Source organism: Balaenoptera borealis, assembly GCF_965194805.1.
Source record: "Balaenoptera borealis genome assembly, chromosome: 16".
In the NCBI taxonomy this organism is placed as follows: domain Eukaryota; kingdom Metazoa; phylum Chordata; class Mammalia; order Artiodactyla; family Balaenopteridae; genus Balaenoptera; species Balaenoptera borealis.
In genome coordinates, this window is record NC_138872.1 from 87,479,219 (window position 1) to 87,496,989 (window position 17,771).

Genomic DNA, 17,771 nt, shown 5'->3' on the forward strand with positions numbered 1-17,771 from the left:
GCCCAGGGCCTGCTCCGAGGGGGCGGCCGTCTGGAGCCGTGTGGGCTTATGTCCGCCTGGGGCCTGGGTGTGTCCTGCCCTGAACCCCTGTTGTGTAAGTGCCCCCTGTCCTTCACCGTTCTCACTGGCTTGGGAGGGCGTTGGAGGAGGTCGACTGCACCGCAGGGTCTGAGATCCCTGCCTTCCTGCAACACGTGCCTGGTTCTGGGGGTTTGCCCTCGGTGTGAGGCACGCACGTGGGACCCAGAGGCTCCGGGTGGCACCAGGCTTCCCTGGTGAGCTGACACACGTCACAGACCAGGGCAAAGTGAGCGTGCCCGCCTGGGCCTGGGCTCACCCACACGTGGATCCTGCCTGTGCCAGCAAAGCCACAGGCGTGCGGGGAGGCCAGCTGCACCCCACCCCGCTGGAGCCCCACGGCAGCCAACGTGTGCCTTCCTGTGCCAGTCTCCTGGAGGACGAGGAGAGGGGCGGTGTGCCCCCAAAGCGTGGCCAGCAGGGGCCGTCTGTGCCATTTGTCCCTTTGTGGGCTGTTTCTGCGTTTTGCTCTCTCTGTGTAGAAACGGGTTCCCAAGCACTTTGCGTGGCTCTGTGCTGCCCTGCAGGTTGGTCCCCGGGTGCTGTGTACGCTTGAGCCGTAGCGCGTGACCACCGGCCTCTGCTGTCCTGGCCCCGCGGCGGTGGCTGCGCACCCCCGAGGTCTGCCCGTGGGTGGTGACGGACACGAGGCCACGGGACGGCGGAGAGCGGGGGAGACGCCCCGGCCGCGTGGTGGGCGGTGGCGCAGCGGCACGGAGGGCGGGGAGCGTCTGCCCGGTCAGGTTGAGGCTTGCTCTCCCCACACGGGTCACCAGGCAGAGCTCTGACACCAAAGACTTCAGACGCACTTCCCAGGAGAGAACCCTCCTGGCGGGACCAACCCCCGCGTGGAAACCAGGAGCACGTTCTCGGCTGGAGGCCTGGCCTCGCTCTCCTCAGGGGCTCACCTGCAGGGCGCTTTCTGGTCCACGCGCCCCCGCCCCCGCCCCAGGTGCTGGAAAGAGGTCAGCGGGAAGGTGCTGGAGTGACCGTGTCCCCCTCGCGTGGCAGCTGGGGGCGCAGAGGCACCTTTTCCACAAAGCTCCCCGTCCGCCCTCCACCCGGGCTGCCGCTGGGTTCCCGGGCTCGGCGGGCAGGGTTTTCTGCTCAGTGCTTGCTCGGGGAAGGGGGGAGAGGCTGCTCCAGCTCCACGGTGGGCCCGCAGACCTCTGCGTCCGAGCTTTCCTCGCACCCGGGGGAGCCTGGCCACAGCCCCGTGAAAGGACGTCCGCTTCCGCTTTCCCGATGGCAGCCCTTCGGCCGCTCCCGTCCCGTAGGGCTGAGTGCGGCTCACCACTGCCTTAGCCCGGCCCAAGGCGTGTGCCTTCAGGCCACGTCCCTGCAGCCTGTGTCCGGCTGACTCGGTGGTGACCCACAGCGATGTTCCAGTCAGCGGGCGAAGACGCAGAGTGGGGAGGGAGGACGTGGCCAAGGCAGGCTGCCGTGGGGACACGGGGCTCGGGCTGCCGGAGGTCAGGACGGTTCTGTGTCTGAGGCCCTTCTTCTTGCTTTGCGTTGAGTCTGGTTATGTACGAAGCACTTTATATGGCTGCAGGGATCAATGACCATCACACCCAGTTAACTGGAATTGTTTACAAACGAGCTACATTCCGAGATTTTTATCACTGAACTTACATGAACAACTATCATTAAACGTGTTTATAAAAGTTGCGTCAAGTTGTGAAGTTTTTGTGTCAGTGGTTGGTACCCCCCAGCCCCCTCCCCGGGGTCAGAATCCAGGACGAGATCAGCCTGTCTTGGGGGAGGGAGGGTGACCGGGTGATGGTACATCAGACGGGGGTTGGAGCCCTGGGCCCTGACCGCGCCTCGGTTTCCCCTTAAGGGGGGTGGTGAGAGGAGGACACGGCCTCTAGCCCACCCCTGGATCCCGCGGCCCCGCGCACACCTACGCCCGGCCTCCCACACCAGCTCTGCCCCGTGGGACGTCCGAAAAGCCGTCCCCTCCCCTTTTGCACCTGTGTCTCTTCCCCCCATCTCTGTCCGGTGGTGCAGGTCACAGCCAGGCACATCTGGCGGCTCCCCGAGGATGGGACTTCATGAAGCCCGGTGAGGAATGTTGAAAAGGTAAAAGGTTTATTTTCCTTTCCATCCAATCACGCGCCAGACTGGAGGCCCGCCGGCGTGCGGAGCCTGGAGCCACAGCGTGGCTGGGCAGAGTTCCCGTGGCCCGAGGGGCCAGCTCGGCTGTCCTAGACGGTGTCCACCTCGCGGAGCTTGTGGTCCAGGATGGTGTCGTGATTCTGGAACTTGAAGTAGCCGTGGAACTTCTTCTTCTGAAGCAGGAGGGGAAACCAGTAGCTGTCATCGGGCCACATGTCAGCGAAGGGGATCTGGTCCAGTTGGAACCACTGGGGGCGCATTTCTGAAGTCAGTGAAGAGGAACAGTCATCGATGTTCAATCCAGATTTTAAACTGACTTTTTGTGAGGAATTACTGAGTTGTTCTGTGTGAGGAACTTGACATACTTTCATATTTAACCCTTGTGACTGTATCCCTTATCTCACACAAGAGTAGGGAGGCTCCGGTGCTGGTGCGATTCAGCACCTGCCCCTGGGGGAGGGGAGGGCTGCCGTGCCGCTCGTCACCTGCCTCCCTCTCACCCGCCGTGAAGGGACAAGCCCTGGGACTCACCGTCGCTCTCCACTGGTGTCCCGTGGACACTGTCTGTGCAGAAGATGTGCACGTGCATCAGCTCGGGGTCGCCCACGAACTCAAACACGATCTGGCCCACCTTCTGCAGCGCGTCCACGGTCAGACCGCTCTCTTCCTGCAGCTCCCTGTGGGCAGAGGCAGGTGGGTGCACCGACGGACGTAAGGTGACAGTTAAAGCACGGCGCCCACGCCCACGCAGAAGCCGAGAATGGTGCTGGGAGGATGGAGGGGCGGAGTGTGTACATGTGGCCAAGGGCTCGGGTTCGGGGACCGCTGTTTAGGGTCAGCCAGACCTCCGTAATTGAGCACCCTGGGCGCACCACGTGGCAGGTCAGGCCTGGCCCCGCTCAGCTGCTCGGAGGTCCCACGGGAGGCCAGTGCTAGAGCCGGGAGACCCCACCTGTCCTGCTCGGCTCTCCCGGAGGCCGTCACGTGTACATGGTGCTCTGCGGGCTTGCAGCCCCCAGAACCCGGCCCTGAGCCAAAGTCCTCCTGCCCAGAGAATTCTCCCGTCCTGTCCCTGCTCAGAGCTCAGGTGAGACTGCAGGTTTCTACTGTCTCTTCCCCAGAGAAGGGGCTGTTTTAACTCCTGTTTCACCAAGGAGACAGGCCCCAACCCCAGCCAGCTCACCTCAGCCGCGCTTGATGGTAGGGGATGAGCTTTGGGCCTGTCTCGCTGTGTCCCCGCTTCTCAGGACCCCGTCCCCCAGCTCAGCCACCTGTGCTTGGAGGAAGAGGTCAGGGGGCTGATCTCCCCACCTGAGTGCACAAGTGCCGGGCGACTCACGAGGAGAACCGGGACTCCCCCCCTGAATTGAACAGTGCTTCCCCAAGCTGCATATTCCCTGTAGACAGTCTAGCAAACACACGGACCCCTCACCAGCAAGTACCCTTGCCACCACTGCAGTTTCCCCTTTGGGTCTTTCTCCTTTGTGCATCCCTTTTAAAAACTGCAAATGTGCTGCCCGTACCTTGTACCTGTGCTTTTCACACAACACTGCAGAGCCACGTGCTACACTTCAGGGAATTCAACCAGCTTCTCAGCGGTTGTGTGTCACAGAATAAAAGTCCCACCCTGCTCATCACGAAACCCGCCGAGACGAGCATCCTCGTACACACCGTCGGCCACCAGCCTTTCACCCCACCGGCTGCCCCGCCGTGGTCATCCTGCGTCTCGTTCCATCCTTGGCAAGCGCTTTCTGGATGTTCTGCTGTGCTCGGGACTCTGGGGACCCCACGAGCCCTGCACCCGTGAAGCTCAGCACCTGTGTCTCCTGCTAGAGTCTCACTTCCCCACTGCCCTGTATTTATTTTTGTTGCTGTAAAAACATTCTAATTATACCTGACTATTTAGAGTGGTAGGTTAAAAAAAAGGTCTTTTTAAGCTTTGATCTCTAAGTTATGTTAGGAACACAATGCATAATTACTTCCTGTGCCTGTAATAAGGAGTCAGGGAAACCAGTGTTTGTTAAACGCGTGTGTTGGGTTAAACGGTCTTATTTAAATGGACACCTTATTGAGCTTGGAATCTGCCCTAACCTTCCTGTGAGGCCCGGAGAGGAACTGCATCCATTTGCTGCCATTCAGATGCAGCCCAAGTGATGCGCTGGAAGCTGGAATTTATTCATTGAGATGGTTAATTAAAATTAGACACGAGCTAAAAAAATGAACGTGTGTTTTCACTTGCAGGGGTGGAAATGGCTCCCCAATTAAATGTAACAGAAGCCTTCCGCAAGGCCCACCCCTACCTCCGGCAGCAGGCTGGCGAGCTCGTTTTTAAAAACGTCACCTACTGATTTAATGTTTTGACTAATTTTGGCTCATCTTCCCCGAGTCCACGGCAGTGTATGAAATATCAATGTGTCCGCGCAGGCAGAGCTGAGCTTGTTTCGGGCCGGGATAACCAGGCAGCCGGGGGTGACACTGATCCAGTTTTGCTGACGCGTCTGATTGCATCTCTGGGATGTTCCCCACACGGCGGGGGCATGGGGCGGTGGCCCTGCGGTCCGGAGCCTGCGGTGCAGCTCGGGGGCCCGCCGGCCGCACGGCCTTCCAGAGTTCTCTGACACGGTGCTCTGTGTCCTCACCGCTGCTCTGCGGGTGCTGGCCAGAAAGGTGGGCGTGCGCCACACCCAAAGCTGAAACCTGGCTGTGAGGCACCCTGGGTCCCCAGGTGCCTGCAACTCCCTGCAACCCCCCAGGAGGAAGGATGCATCTTCCTTGGTGCTCAGATGGCTTCCCCCCAAGGACGTCCAGCACAGAAGAAGGGACAACCAGTCTCGGCCACCTGAGTCTGCTGGTGAGTGAGGAGCACATGTTAATCCAGCTGTTGAAGTGGGGCCCGCCCTGGGACCCCAAAGAGCAGTGCACCAGACACCCCCAGGGCTGCCGTGACCTCGCTCGTCAGGGCAGGACAGCCAGGGCCTGGGGCCTAAGGAAGCAGCCCCACACCCGTGCACGCGAAGAGGCCAGAGCTGCGCTAGGGGCCTGGGGCCGACGGCTGAGTCATCCCCAAGGTGGGCGAAGCCCTGTTGCTGCTGGAGTCCCAGGGCCCTGGGGTGGGTCTCAGTCTGCGCCCCGTGCATTAGAACCTGCCACCCGTCCCGACCCCCCCTGCAGGTCCTCAACAGTCCTTTGTCGGGGTGGTCCTGACGCTTGGCTCCATCCTACACCCAGGCTGGAACCCTGGGGAGAGGACACGGGGCTCCTGGAGGGAGCTGCCCGGAGCTGCCCCACAGGCCCTGGGCGCCAGCGTGGTGCCATGCAGTCACAGGCAGACTGGTCTACACCAGGCGGGCGGTGTGGGCCCTGGATGCTGCACTTCTGGCCTCAGTCTCAGGGTAAGGCCAACCCTGCCTTAAGGAAGGGCCCCCGGGCAGAGCATGGAGACCATTAGTGCCCCGTGCCTGTGGAGAGGACGTCCCCCAGCGGGGCACGCTGCCTGCAGGGGCTGAGTATGCCCTCGAGGACGCCTGGGTATCAAAACGGAGCTCAGGGTGGCCTGGGAGGAAGCGCCCTCCACAGCCCCACCTGCTGGACGAGGCCTCCAAAAGGCAAAGAATCACGAGGCTCTAAGAGGGTAACTGAGACCTTGATAATAAAGCAGTAAGTAAGCCTGAACGACAACAAAGTCATCGATTTCAGGACGGTTCTGCGATCTGTGGTGAGGTCGGCACAGAGGAGTGAGGTTGGGGGTCACGGCTGCAGCGCCTTCTGGTCGTCCAGCGAGCGTCCGGGGGGCAGACTGCAGGGCCCAGCACGGCGTCTGCTCGGCTGAACCGAGTTTATGCCAGTGGCCCACAGACGCTGAGCAGGTGGCCCAATTTCATTAGTCATTGGGGCAGACAAATTAAAACCTCCACAAGGTATCACCACACCTGCCGGGATGGCTAAGAGGAAAAGGACAGAAGATGCCAGGTGTCGCTGAGGGTTTGGAGGAAGCGGATCTCATACGCTGCTGGCGGGAGTTTAAACGAGCACAGCCGGTTGGCAGTATGTGCTAAGGCGGAACACCTCGAATTCTCCAGGGGAGCGTCCGCCGGAAAGACCGTATAGGACCGTCCACAGCTACACCACTTGCAACTCCAACCCGGAAGCGGCCCAAAAGCCCCGGGCCGGGACGAGCAGGCTGCAGCGTGTTCCTAAACCGGACTGGACCACTGCCACGTGCAGACATAACGCCAGGAGGAAGCCACAGCTGCAAGGCTCGCTCTACAGGGTATTTCCGAATGGGCCGAACCATCAACTGTGACCGAAGTCAGGGCGCAGGCTGCCCCCCTGGGGGCAGCGTCCACCCTCCAGTCCCATTTCTTGATCTACGTGCTGGTTAAATGACGGACCCATTTCTTAAAAATGCCCTGATGAAGACTGGCATTTTCCTACATGCACTTTATACTTCAATACAAACTTGACTTATGAAAGGTCTTCAGTCCTGGCCTCATGACGGACAGAGGGCGTAATTCAGTGTGATCAGAAAGGTGGCGGTTCTGTGAAGGAAATCCAGAGGTCTATGGAGAAGAGCTGGGGGAGGGGCACCTTCTCCGATGTGAAGGCCGAGGAGGGGTCAGCCAGAGGAGGAGCCAGGAAGAGTGGGAGGGTGACGACAGCTTGGGGTGTCCGGGGGGCAGGGATGGGAGCGAGGGGGCGAGGCCAGACCGCGTGGGGCTCAGTGGATGACACAGGAGGTTGGATTTATCCACACAGGCCTGCGAGGGGCATGAAGGCAAAGGGGCTGTGGTCTGGAGGCCTGTGTGATCTCGGGCACACTGCTCAACCTCTCTGGGCTTCAGTTCTTCCCATGTGAAAGTGGGTGTGTCAAGGAAGAACTGAGACTGTGTGCGGAAGCTCCCAGACACGCTCGTCACCAGCTCCCCTGAACAAAGGAAGGAGCCCAGTGACTGGCCGGTCCCTTGGCTAGAAAGAGGAAGCCAGGATTCTCCTGCCCAAGCCACCGCACAGCAGCTTCCCAAACATGTCCTAAAAACCACGACTGCAGAGCAGCAGCTGATGTGTACTGAGCACGGACCACGTGCCAGGCCTCGCTCAGTCCCTTATGTTTATTTTCTCAATCTTCACAACAGTCCTAAGAGGTAGGTACTGTTATTATCCCCACTTTGCAGATGAAGAAACCGAGGCTCAAGGATTCAGTCTGGGCTCCAGGTCATGTGGCTCTAAGTGGTCAAATCAGGGGCCTGGCTCTACAGCCCGAATCCTTGTCGCCTGCGGAAGCTGGTTCTGCGGTCAGGCCTGCCCCTCCCCTCACCTCTTGGCTCCATCCTCGATGGTCTCTCCTTCTTGAACTTTGCCTCCGAAGCCGTTCCACCGGCCGGCCCCGAAGCCTCGTTTCTTCATGCCCAGGAGGACTCGCTGAGGCTGCAGCACGAGTACCAAGGTGTAGAGCCTCGAGGCACGCATGGTGCCCTTGAGTTCTGCGGGGAAGGCAAGGGGTTGGGTCAGCTTGACCTGGGTGTGGACTGAAGCGTGTGTATTGCGGGTGGCCAGGGGCCGGGTGGCCAGGAAATGTGCTCTGCAAGGCAGGGGGAGGCAATGTCCCAGCTCTGCCACATGTAGCAGGTTTTCTGGGGGTAGACAGAGGCCTGGCCCCCAGAACCCAGGGGCATCAGTGCCCAGGCCCTTCGCTTACTGGGCTGATGCAGCAGGTCAGATGATGGCCCATCCCTTCCCCTCCCCACTCCTTGGCACAGGGCTGTTCCTGCTCCTGTGTCCAGGCCCCCGAGCCCACCGGGCACCAAGAGAACCATGCAATTTACCCAGCGGTTCTTGGGTCTGGCTTTTGGCCTTGGCCTTTTCATTATGGGGCCTTCTTCTGGCCTACTGTGTTCTGGTTTCTGCCTCTCTGCACGAGCAGCCCCCCAGATTCCCAAGACATGCATGGCTTCTGACAGTGGAGAGTCCACCCAGCGAGGAGGCCTGGCTAGTCCCCGCTCCTGTGACAGGTTTTCACACTCTGCTCACACCTGTTGCTGCTCTGGGACCTGGTGCTGGAACCCAAGGGCCTCTCCTGCTCGAATGGGTTTGTGTGGTCCAGAGAAAGACTCGGAGAGTGACGTCTGGCCACTGCTGGAGAAATGCTGGAAGAGCAGGACCAAGTTAGCTGTCGATCCATCCCCACCCCAGTCTGGGGCCCACGCTGGACGAGACGCAGGATTCAGGACCAGCGATCCTCCTGGGAAGTTGCGGTGTCTGAGAAAAGGGCCCTAGGCCTGGGTCCTGGTGCTGGCGGTAGGTCAGGCAGGAGAGGTGGGTCTCTGCGGTCCAGCCTCCCTTTAGTCTGCGGACTTTGTCACGTCCCCGACCTGCTCGCGTCCAAAGCCCTGGCTTCCTAAGGTAATTGGGATACTGCTGCTGCTGCTAGAAACGTCAGCTGTCAGTGATCAGGCACTGATTATATACTTCCCCCAAATTATCCCCTTTAACAGACCCAACAACTCTGTGAGCTGACACTTACCTTTTCCATTTTCAGCCAAGGAAACTGAAGCTCAGAGAGGCTACGTTTGACCCCAAATCAAACACCGGAGCCGGTACCCAAACCTGCGTCTACCGCATGTTGAAGTCTAGTTGGCTACAGCTCTTGGTTCTGCCATCAGACGGGTCCCCAGAGAGCCCGCCTAAAGTCAGGGGTCGGGCAGCGCCCCGTGTCAGCCGGGTGGCCTCTCAGCGGGGTCGCCTGTACACCGAGGCCCGCGACTAGGGTTTAAAGACAACGCACAGTCGAGCGCCAGGCTCGGACTCCCGTGCCGGGGCCTTGTCTGTGCAGGGTCTCCAGCCGCCCCCGCCCACCGGGCGCTCCCCGGCAGGTCCCAGGCCCGTCTCCCGTGGCGACGCTCCCGGACTCACCCGCTCCCGGACCTACGCGCTCCCGGGCTCTGCACGCACCTTTCCCACCCGCGCGCCGCTTCCGGGGGCGTGGCCTCGGGCCGGAAGCGAGGCCGGCACTTCCGGTGGCGGCCGCTGGAGCAGGTCGGCGTTCATGGCCAGGTGAGCGGGGCGGTCGGTGAGCGGGGCGGTCGGTGGGCGCGGCGGCTGGCGCTCAGCCGGCATTTGTGGAGCACCTACTGCATGCCTGCGGGAGGCGGAGTGGCCAGGGGCCTGCCCCAGGTTTCCGGTCCGAAAGGGGGCGCAGAGCCCACCTCGTCCAGGCCCGGAGAGGGTCAGCCCCGGCGAGGTGACTAGGGGAGACCTGCCAGCACGAAGCGGACGCTCGGCGAAGGCTCGCGGGGAGGGGCGGGCGGGCGGGCGGAGAGCTGGAGGGGGCTTTAGGAAGGGAGGGGCGGGTGGCGGGGCGCCGCGGGTGGAGGTGAAGCTGTGTAGAGCTCCGCACGCCTGAAGCCTGCGTGCCAGAGGTGAGAGGCCCACGTGGCTGAATCCAGGCCGTGGGATGGGGCTGGAGGCCCGCTGCGCAGATCAGGTGGGCTCGGGGCGTGTAACTCCGCTCTCCACGCCTCCGCTGACCGGTGGGATTAGTTCTGGCGCCCAGGACCACCCTGTGCCCTTTTTCCTTGAGGCTCCTTACGCCTTTTGAAGGCAGCAGTTCCCACGTTATTGTCTCCAAATCTTGTCACCATGTTTTCATGCTGAAGGGACTTTTGGCTGCTAGCCATGGGGCTAATGGCAGCCTTTTTCATCAGAAGAAAGGACGCAGAGCTTGCTCTGTCGGGTTGTTCTGAGACTTACGTGAAGGGAGGTGCGGCTAGCTCGCAGTCGGTAAGCTGTTAACAACCCCACTTCCCCTAAGAGGCTTGGAAATTGCGCTTCGTTCACACACAGGGTGAGTTCAGTTTTTTTAAGAAGTGTGACAGGCCGGTCAGACCCTGTACTAGCCGCCGAAGCCATGGAACTAAGCAAGGGAAGGACCTGTCCTCACGGGGTTTTCTCAGAGTTTCTCAAAGCCCAGTGGAAATTTCTATCTGCTGGGAAAGAATGTTACTTTCATTAATTTTATCAGCATTTTTAACCAGTCTTGGGAAAACTTTGGTTGACAACAAACAAGGTGACTACCATTAACGTTTGAGCTTTCCTGAAGAAAACTTCAGGAGGGAAAAGACACCTTTGGACTGAAGGGGAGAGGCCTGCTGGAGGAGCTTGCTCGGGCTGCCATAAACAAGCACCCCAGGACGGGCGACTTACAGAGCAGAGATTTTCTGGCTCAGTGTCTGGAGGCTGGAAATCTGAAATCAAGGTGTCAGCAGGGTTGCTTCCTGGGACATCTCTCCTCGACTTGTAGGCGGCCATCTTCTCCCTGTGTCTTCATGTGGGTTTTGCTGTGTGTGTGTGTGCCTGTGTCCTAACTTCTTCTTACAAGGACACCAGTCATATGGGATTAGAGCCCACCCATGTGACCTCATTTTACCTTAATTAGCTCATTTAAAGACCAGCCACCTCTTGAGGTGCTGGGGGTTGGGACTTGACCATAGAGACTTCGGGGGGATACGGTTCAGCCCATAACACCTTCTTCCCGGCTGTGGGGCCTCGTCAAGTCACCTCTCCCTCTTGGGCCGCACTGTCCCATCTCTGAAAACGTGCGGATTGAGCCTGGGGCCCCAGCGAGCTCCTGACCTGCTGGTCTTTGCGATGCCAACCTGCTTGCTCCCTTTTCCTCACCAGGTCCTTGAAGCTGGTGTGGGCTTCCTTTCCGCGTCAAAGGTTCCACACCGGTGGGAGTTGCCTCAAGGGCCGGACCGGCGCCGAGCACCTGTGGCTGATGCGGCATTTGAGGGACCCGTTTGTGAAGGCTGCGAAGGTGGAGAGTTACAGGTGTCGAAGTGCCTTCAAGCTCCTGGAGGTGAACGAGAGGCACCGGATGCTGCGGCCTGGCCTCCGGGTGTTAGACTGTGGCGCCGCTCCTGGCGCGTGGAGCCAGGTGGCTGTGCAGAGCGTCAACGCTGCAGGCACAGGTGGGGCCTCCTGACCACCGAGGTTTAGACGCGGGCGCCGCCCTCTGCCAGGGGATGCAGAGCAGCTGAGCCGCCTTGCGAAGGCACGTGCTTCTGCGCGGTTGTTTAGGAGGAATGATACGACACTGACGTTTTCAAAATGAGAGACAGGGTAGAAAGGGATAATGGAAATGAAAATCACCTCAGATCACGCGGCAGTAGTGTGTAGACTAATATATTGGTGCACATCCCGTACCTTTGTTGCTGATTTGGAGCCTCAACAGAGCTATTTTTTTTTTTTTGGCTGACTGATATATTGACGTCTTTCCACGACAGTACAACTGAGTCAACCTCAGGGGTTTCCAGGTCCTGGTCCTTGAAGCCCTGGGTTTCCTGGAGGTGCTCCTGGGGGGCTGCCCGGGGGGCCCTCGTGGCTCTGGATTCCCCACTTTGGCTCAACTTGAGGGACTTAGCTTTTATCTGTTTTACATTTAGGGGTTTTGGCTAAGATCGTCTATATAAAAAAGTTTCCTCTCACTAATAGATCAACTAACTACCTATGCAAGGCAGAAAACTATGCCATCCTTTGAAACAGCTGCGTAGTATTTCAGATAACGGTTGTACTGTTGGTGTTTAGCCAGTCTCCTCACCTTGGGCACCAAGGTTGCTTTTGGGTCTTTTGCTAGCGTGTGCAGTGCTGTGGTAACGATCCTTACCACTTGCATTTCCTGCTGTAAAGTCTGAGGGTACCACATGCACTGGCATTATGACACATGTGAAGTTCACAAAGATCTCTCCCAGACACCTTAAAAACAGTTAAAAAAATTTCTTTTGAGCTTAGTATTTATCAGCTAAGTGAATGAATGAGTCAGAAGCTTCTGTTCCTTTTCCCACCACTGAGTCTATCCACAGACTTCCTAACAACTGATTTGAGTGGTTCCTGCCCCCTAATTTCTCTTCAGTAGAAGCAGGAAAATGCCCAAGTTTAACTTGTAGTAAGAGGTGGCAGAAGCAAAGAGTGTGTGGATCAAATGGTTTGGGTTCTTTTACTTCCAGAAGTTGCAAAAATGGAACCAAAGCCATTTGCCTTTAGAGGACACTTCCTGGGGCTGTAGTACGTGGGACGTTAAAGGAGACACCAGAAGTGTATAAAATGGGACGAGAGATGTCCCACTTTCCAGGGCTGAAAATGGAGAGCTTTTGCCTTTGAAAAATGAGGTATCCTGCAGAATACCCGGACTTCCAATCTTTAGATAGAGATAAAACACCCTGCCTCTCACCCGTGGAGCAGCTTTTTTACCAAGCCAACTGAGCTACGAGAGTCTGTTCCCTTCATCTGTCTAACCTGTATCTACCCTGGCGTGTAGGGGTGGTGCAGGGAGGGGCCACCAGGGCTTGTGAAGAGGGGAGCTTGGAACGGGAAGGGAAGGGAAGGGAGGTGGAGCCTGGGGGCAGCGGCCGTGCGGGCAGGAAATCTTGTTTCAGGTGAGGTGAAACAATGACATCTTTTTATTTCACAGCTGGCATCACTCAAATATGGGCAGGGTATCAATTTTTTTTACCTTATTTTGCATTTGTCCGTTTCCCCCCTCTTTTGGCTTGTTTCTAATAGTTTCTACATTGAAAGAAATTGGATTAAACTGCAGAATGGATTTGTTGATTTAATCCAGAGGCACTTTGTATACTGGTGTGTCATTTTCTGTTTCAGTTTGTCATAAAGACCACTCAGAGATAAAAAGCCCTTTCATGGAGAGCAAGGCTCAGGGAGTGAAATGAAATCAGAGATGGTGTCAAGGCCCAGGGTGTGGCCCCAGGTCTGCCTGTCCCCTGGGACAGTCACTTCTCTCTGGGCCTCAGTTTCCTCAGAGGTAGAAGGACCACCACTCCCCGCCACATGTTTTTGTAGGATGTATAGAAAGTGGGGAGAGGCTTGTGTCCACATCTTTGCACATTAGCTCTTTTCCTCGGTCCTGACGTTTTATTTCTATTTTATTATTTTGTTGCATTTATTTTTTGTGGGAAGACTCAGGGTGTAAATAAGTAAGCACATCCACCGTTTCTTCCTTAGATCCCCGTGCTCCTGTTGGCTTTGTGCTTGGGGTAGATCTCCTTCACATACTCCCCCTGGAAGGAGCAACTTTTCTGTGCCCTGCTGATGTGACTGACCCAAGAACCTTCCAGAGAATCCGAGAACTGCTTCCTGCTGGGAGAGCGGATGTGATTCTGAGTGACATGGCACCCAACGCCACGGGGATCCGGGGCCTCGACCACGACAGGCTCATTAGCTTGTGCTTGTCCCTTCTGGACATGGCTCCAGAAGTCCTGCACCGTGGGGGAACATTCCTGTGTAAAACCTGGGCTGGAAGTCAGAGCCATCGGTTACAGAAGAGACTGACAGAGGAATTCCAGAAAACAAGGACTGTAAAACCTGAAGCCAGCAGGAAAGAATCATCAGAGGTGTACCTCTTGGCCACACAGTACCGAAGAGGGAAGGGGGAAGGTCTGTGAAGGAATGAGAGTTTCATCTGCTGTTTCTGGTTCTTTTTCACTGCAAATGTAGCTTGAGCCCTTTCCTGAAGTGTGGCTGGGGAGATCCGAGCTTGATCTGGGATGCAGCGGGCAGGACAAATGGGGGACCTTTTTTTAAGCCTAAAAGATATGACAAAACTATATTCAGTGTCCAAGACATATGATAAAAAAAGTCTCTATAACATGATTCGTGAAGAGGAAGAGATAGGCAGAGATTAAAGGATGAAAAGGCAGACTGAGGGAAGGATAAAAACACTCGGAGGCAGAGAAACATACACACGGACACCTTTATGTAACTTTCTCTTCATACCCACGTTAGTATGTTACAGAGAAACAGGCTTCCACCCTTGCTCCGAAACAACCCACAGGTTTCCAGGTGTTATTTTGGGTTTACCGTGTAACGTAGAAAAAATCTGAAGTTTCAGTCTGGGGATTTGTGTCCATCTCTCTGGCAAATGATCTGGAACTACATCCATTCTTCAAGCAGTGAGAGTTCTCAGAACAATTAGGGAAGACATTTGGTATGAATTATGCATGGGGTGGGTGTGCTTTGTTTTCTCACTGGAATTGTTGCTGTAATACTCCAGCCTCCGAAGACTTAAAGGTAAGTGCCAAAGCAAGCAGAGAAGTGGTGTGTTCGTTTATTTCCTTTTACTCTTCCAGGAACTCGATGCAACTTTACAAAACAATATAGGTCGTATTATTTTATGGAATTCCCATGTTTTTAAGTTTGTCTTTTGAAAAATTAATTTCTTCAAAACCATTTCCTGGAGGTGTGCTCATCCCTTAAGAAGAGTTTATTGATTGTAATGATGATTAAATGTGTAGACTGAAAAAAAAATGCACCACCTAAAAGTTGAGAGTTACGTTTTATTTGGTGGACAAAACTGAGGACTTAAGCCCGGACACAGCATCTCAGATCACTCTGAGAGATTGCTCCAAAGAGGCAAGGGGGGAGCCAGGACCTATAGGAGTTTTAGCAGCAAAGACCAGGTAGTTGGAACATCAAGGGATCACTGTTAAAAGAAAGCAAGACATCTCAAGTTAAGGAATTTAGTGCTTTTCTACGTTTGGGAAGATGTCAGAGTCGGGGCTCACTGAAATCATTCCTTTGATGTGCACCTCAGCTCTCTGGGGCCAGCGTCCTGAGTTTCCTCGGTGTGCCGTTGGGGTGGCAGGGGCGGTGAGGTGGTGGCTGCAGTGTCTGACGGCGGGCTTGCTGTTTCCATCCCGAGTTCCCTGGGCTCACCCTCGGGGGTGGCTGTAGTGGCTGGTGACCGGAACGTCTTTTATTTACTGATACGGCAGGCAGCAGTTTTAGTTTACACATGCGAAGGATCGCTGGGGGAAGGAATAGATACCCAGGAATCTCCATAGGGTCCTAGGGTAGTCCAGATCACTGAAGGAGGCTGCAGACCCGACTTTTTAAATTTTGTTTTATTTGCGCTCGTAGTCCGCTAATGTAGCCCAGAGAGCCTCCTGTCCTGCTTGCACCTCCCCATCCCGTTTCTTTCCGGCCACACAAACTTGTGTTTTATTCTCTGGAAGAAGGGAATTCGGTGCAGACCCTCGGGCGCTTAGCAGGGGGCGGGGAGGAGGAGGGGCCGGTAAGACCCGTTAGTGGACGCAGGTTGCTGTGCTTCCAGGAGGGACCTGCTGGCTGTGGGCTGACCTCGCCCCGCTCTGCCGTTGCGCCCTGGAGAACTGGGACCCAGACGACGGCATCGCGCCCCGACAGCTCACAGGGCGCTGGGAGGGTAGCTTAGTAGCCCGGTTTTTCGCGTTGTTTTAGAGGGCCAGGGGAAAGTAAAAAAGGCATTCATTCAGGCAAATACTGTAGTGGCAAAATATGCGGACTAGTCCGGCGGGCAGGAAAGTTTGGCCCTACGAGGCCACCGTTGGCCGGTGCTGTTCCCCACAATACAGTGCGAGGCAGCCGCCCTGTGGAAGCCTGACCCGCGGAGGCCGGGGCCACCAAGATAGTCCCACGGGCTGGCCTTTGGTTCCTAGTCCTCTCCGAGCGGGGTCTCCTGCGGGTGGGTGGCTACGGGGACGAACACGAAGGCCCCACGACCCGTTGGTGCGCGGACCCGGAGCTTTACGGCTTGCCCCGCCCAGGTCTCGCGAGAGCGCAGGCGTACGTCTCGCGATACGCGGGCGTAAAAGAGGGAGATCTGAGCAGCGGCGACGGCGGCAGGGAGGCTGAGGCGGCTAGGTGAGCGGCCGGGGTCCCGGGAGGGGGGCCGGGCCGGGCTGGGCTGGGGGGCGGATGCTGAGCCGAACCGGCGGGGTTCGGGCGAAGAAGAGGCTGGGGCAGCCCGCCGGGTCTGGGTGCGGGCGCCGCCCCCTCGGCGTCCCCGCTTCCCTCTTAGACCCCGGCCCTGGGTCTCTTACCGGCGCGCCCACTGTCTGTCCGCGTGCTCACCGGGGCCGGGGTCCCTGCCGGCGCGCCCCTTCGCTCCGTGCTCTGTCCTCCGAGCCTGGGCGCGTCCCGTGCAGTCGCCCAAGGTTTCCTCTCCGAGAGGAGCAGCTGGAAATGGTCAGGGTTCGAGGGGCGAGCGAGGGCCGGGGTGGAGGCGGCCACGGAGGAGAGGTGCTTCACCGCCCGGCCTCCGGGAAGAAGGCCTCCCCCCCAGCCGCCTCCAGACGGCCCAGTGCAGAAAGAGGAGCTCTTCCCCCGGTCCCGCCCTTTCGAGTAGACAGCACTGTCGCCCCCACGTCTTCACTTGAGCAGTGTGGGAGTTGCCACTACTTCATTTTACAGCTAAGGAAACCGGTGGGAAGATGGGAAGCGCCTTGCTCGGAGTCGCACTCCTGGCAGCTAGTAGGGCGGGAACTTGCATCTGATCTCTAGTATAAGTTAGGAGAAAGCAGACAGACAGGTGGTGAACTTAGGCCAGCGTAGGTGCCCATGGCGGTGTGAAGTGGTGTGGCCGGGTGGGGAGCATCCTGGTAATTTCTGTAGGTGCCCTCAGGTGTCCTTTTGCCAAGGAGGGCAGTCGAGAGGCGGTGTGCTCTGGACTCCCAGCTCAGGGGTTCCGTTGAGAGCAGTTCACGTTCAGTGACTAGACTTCTGGAAGATTTGAGTGTCTTTGATAGAGAGGATGGAGTTTGAGCTTTCACCTTATCGCTTGCCTTATGGAGTGGTTTCGTTCCAGGCCGGTGAAAACGCACGTGTGCTTCTCATTCTGGTGTATTAAGTGCATCAGCTCTTGCGAAGGGGGTGTATTGGCTAAATTTCCCATCACGGGATGGAAAGGATGGCCCCGGTCAAACGGGAGGATTTGCCTCCCAGAGCAGAGCGCTGCTGCCTGGCTGCACGCGGGCCTGGGTCTCTCAGGGAGGCTCCCAGCACTGTGGGGCCCATTTTCCACCTGTAATATGAACGAGAGGTAGAGAGAACAGCTGTGTCGTGCAGGGGTGGAAACGATGGCCTACAGAAGACAAGGGCTCTTCGTGCCCAAGGCCAGGTTTCTTGTTAAGTGTGAAATTCAGAATCAAACCAAGATTCTTCACCTTGTTTGGGGGCGGGTGGGTTGGGGGCAGGTGTCTTCAGTCCAATACTTAGGGGAAATCAGCGAGAGCTGGCTGCTTTCCTCGGGGGAACACAGTATGCACCTGTAGGAATTCACACCTTTTGGCTGTTAACTGTGCCTGGGACACCTCCACACCTTCTGCCTGGTAGACGGCCTGGTGTGAGGCTGTAATCAGCGCAGGGTTGGGGGTGCGTGTTCTTTGCTGCTTTTGTCCTCGGCCCTTCACACGTTGGCCTGTGGAGCACCCTTGACCTTTAGAGCCAGACAGACCCAGGTTCCAGTCTAAGTTCCGTAACTTTTGGAGCCTCATTTTCTATCATCTCTGAAAGAATGTGTAAGGAGATCTCATTCATCTGCCCATTGTGATGATTGCCGTGTCATGTGTTAAATTACAAGCAGAGTGATAGTCAAACTCAAGGGCAATAGCTGTACCATCTGCCATTTGGAGACTTCTTTTGGGCCTTATAATCCTCACAACTTTGAAAAGTGGGATTCTCAGTTTACAGATGAGGAGACAGGCTCAGGAAGTGCTGGTGCTCAGTGAATGTCAGGTACCTTTCTT

At 57.1% G+C, this 17,771-nt stretch overlaps 3 protein-coding genes and 1 long non-coding RNA gene across 14 annotated transcripts in view; 2 read left to right on the plus strand and 2 right to left on the minus strand.

Annotated features, from left to right (window-relative positions):
- Window positions 1-2,150: 2,150 nt before the first annotated feature.
- On the minus strand, window positions 2,151-9,207 carry NUDT1 (nudix hydrolase 1). 6 transcript variants are annotated; one of them, XM_082360988.1, is made up of 6 exons: window positions 9,109-9,126; window positions 8,720-8,958; window positions 8,229-8,342; window positions 7,514-7,679; window positions 2,731-2,876; window positions 2,151-2,461 (listed from the first exon to the last, which is right to left on the minus strand). In XM_082360988.1, the coding sequence occupies exons 4-6, from the start codon at window positions 7,663-7,665 to the stop codon at window positions 2,289-2,291; spliced, it is 471 nt and encodes a 156-aa protein (XP_082217114.1). In that variant the 5' UTR covers window positions 7,666-7,679; window positions 8,229-8,342; window positions 8,720-8,958; window positions 9,109-9,126; the 3' UTR covers window positions 2,151-2,288. The 6 variants fall into 6 exon arrangements, with proteins under 6 accessions (XP_082217114.1, XP_082217118.1, XP_082217115.1 ...); XM_082360992.1 differs by lacking the exon at window positions 8,720-8,958 and having other exon boundaries at window positions 9,109-9,207; XM_082360989.1 differs by lacking the exons at window positions 8,720-8,958; window positions 9,109-9,126 and adding an exon at window positions 9,094-9,102 and having other exon boundaries at window positions 8,229-8,343.
- MRM2 (mitochondrial rRNA methyltransferase 2) lies at window positions 9,175-14,528 on the plus strand. 2 transcript variants are annotated; one of them, XM_082360985.1, is made up of 3 exons: window positions 9,175-9,249; window positions 10,876-11,165; window positions 13,213-14,528. In XM_082360985.1, the coding sequence occupies exons 1-3, from the start codon at window positions 9,242-9,244 to the stop codon at window positions 13,650-13,652; spliced, it is 738 nt and encodes a 245-aa protein (XP_082217111.1). In that variant the 5' UTR covers window positions 9,175-9,241; the 3' UTR covers window positions 13,653-14,528. The 2 variants fall into 2 exon arrangements, with proteins under 2 accessions (XP_082217111.1, XP_082217112.1); XM_082360986.1 differs by lacking the exon at window positions 9,175-9,249 and adding an exon at window positions 9,268-9,436.
- Window positions 13,943-14,983, minus strand: LOC309613738. The gene is made up of 2 exons (XR_014235864.1): window positions 14,796-14,983; window positions 13,943-14,689 (listed from the first exon to the last, which is right to left on the minus strand). It is a non-coding gene; the product is annotated as an uncharacterized lncRNA (long non-coding RNA).
- A 792-nt stretch (window positions 14,984-15,775) lies between these two features.
- The window catches only part of MAD1L1 (mitotic arrest deficient 1 like 1), a 330,462-nt gene continuing 328,466 nt past the window's right edge, over window positions 15,776-17,771 (plus strand). For 2 of the 5 annotated variants that reach the window (XM_082360972.1, XM_082360971.1), the window contains exon 1: window positions 15,777-15,888. The gene's annotated coding sequence lies outside the window, so the exon portion shown is untranslated. Of the gene's footprint in view, window positions 15,889-17,771 lie in introns of all 5 variants that reach the window. The other 3 variants (XM_082360973.1, XM_082360970.1, XM_082360969.1) reach the window with 3 other exon arrangements.

Coding starts and splice junctions, on each gene's coding strand:
- NUDT1 (XM_082360992.1), bottom strand. CDS start 7,665: ATGCGTGCCTCGAGGCTCTACACCTTGGTACTCGTGCTGCAGCCTCAG. Junction 2,877..7,513: donor ATCGAGGATGGAGCCAAGAG/GTGAGGGGAGGG, acceptor CTCTGCCCACAG/GGAGCTGCAGGAAGAGAGCG. Junction 2,462..2,730: donor GACACCAGTGGAGAGCGACG/GTGAGTCCCAGG, acceptor CACTGACTTCAG/AAATGCGCCCCCAGTGGTTC.
- MRM2 (XM_082360985.1), top strand. Junction 11,166..13,212: donor CGTCAACGCTGCAGGCACAG/GTGGGGCCTCCT, acceptor TTTCTTCCTTAG/ATCCCCGTGCTCCTGTTGGC.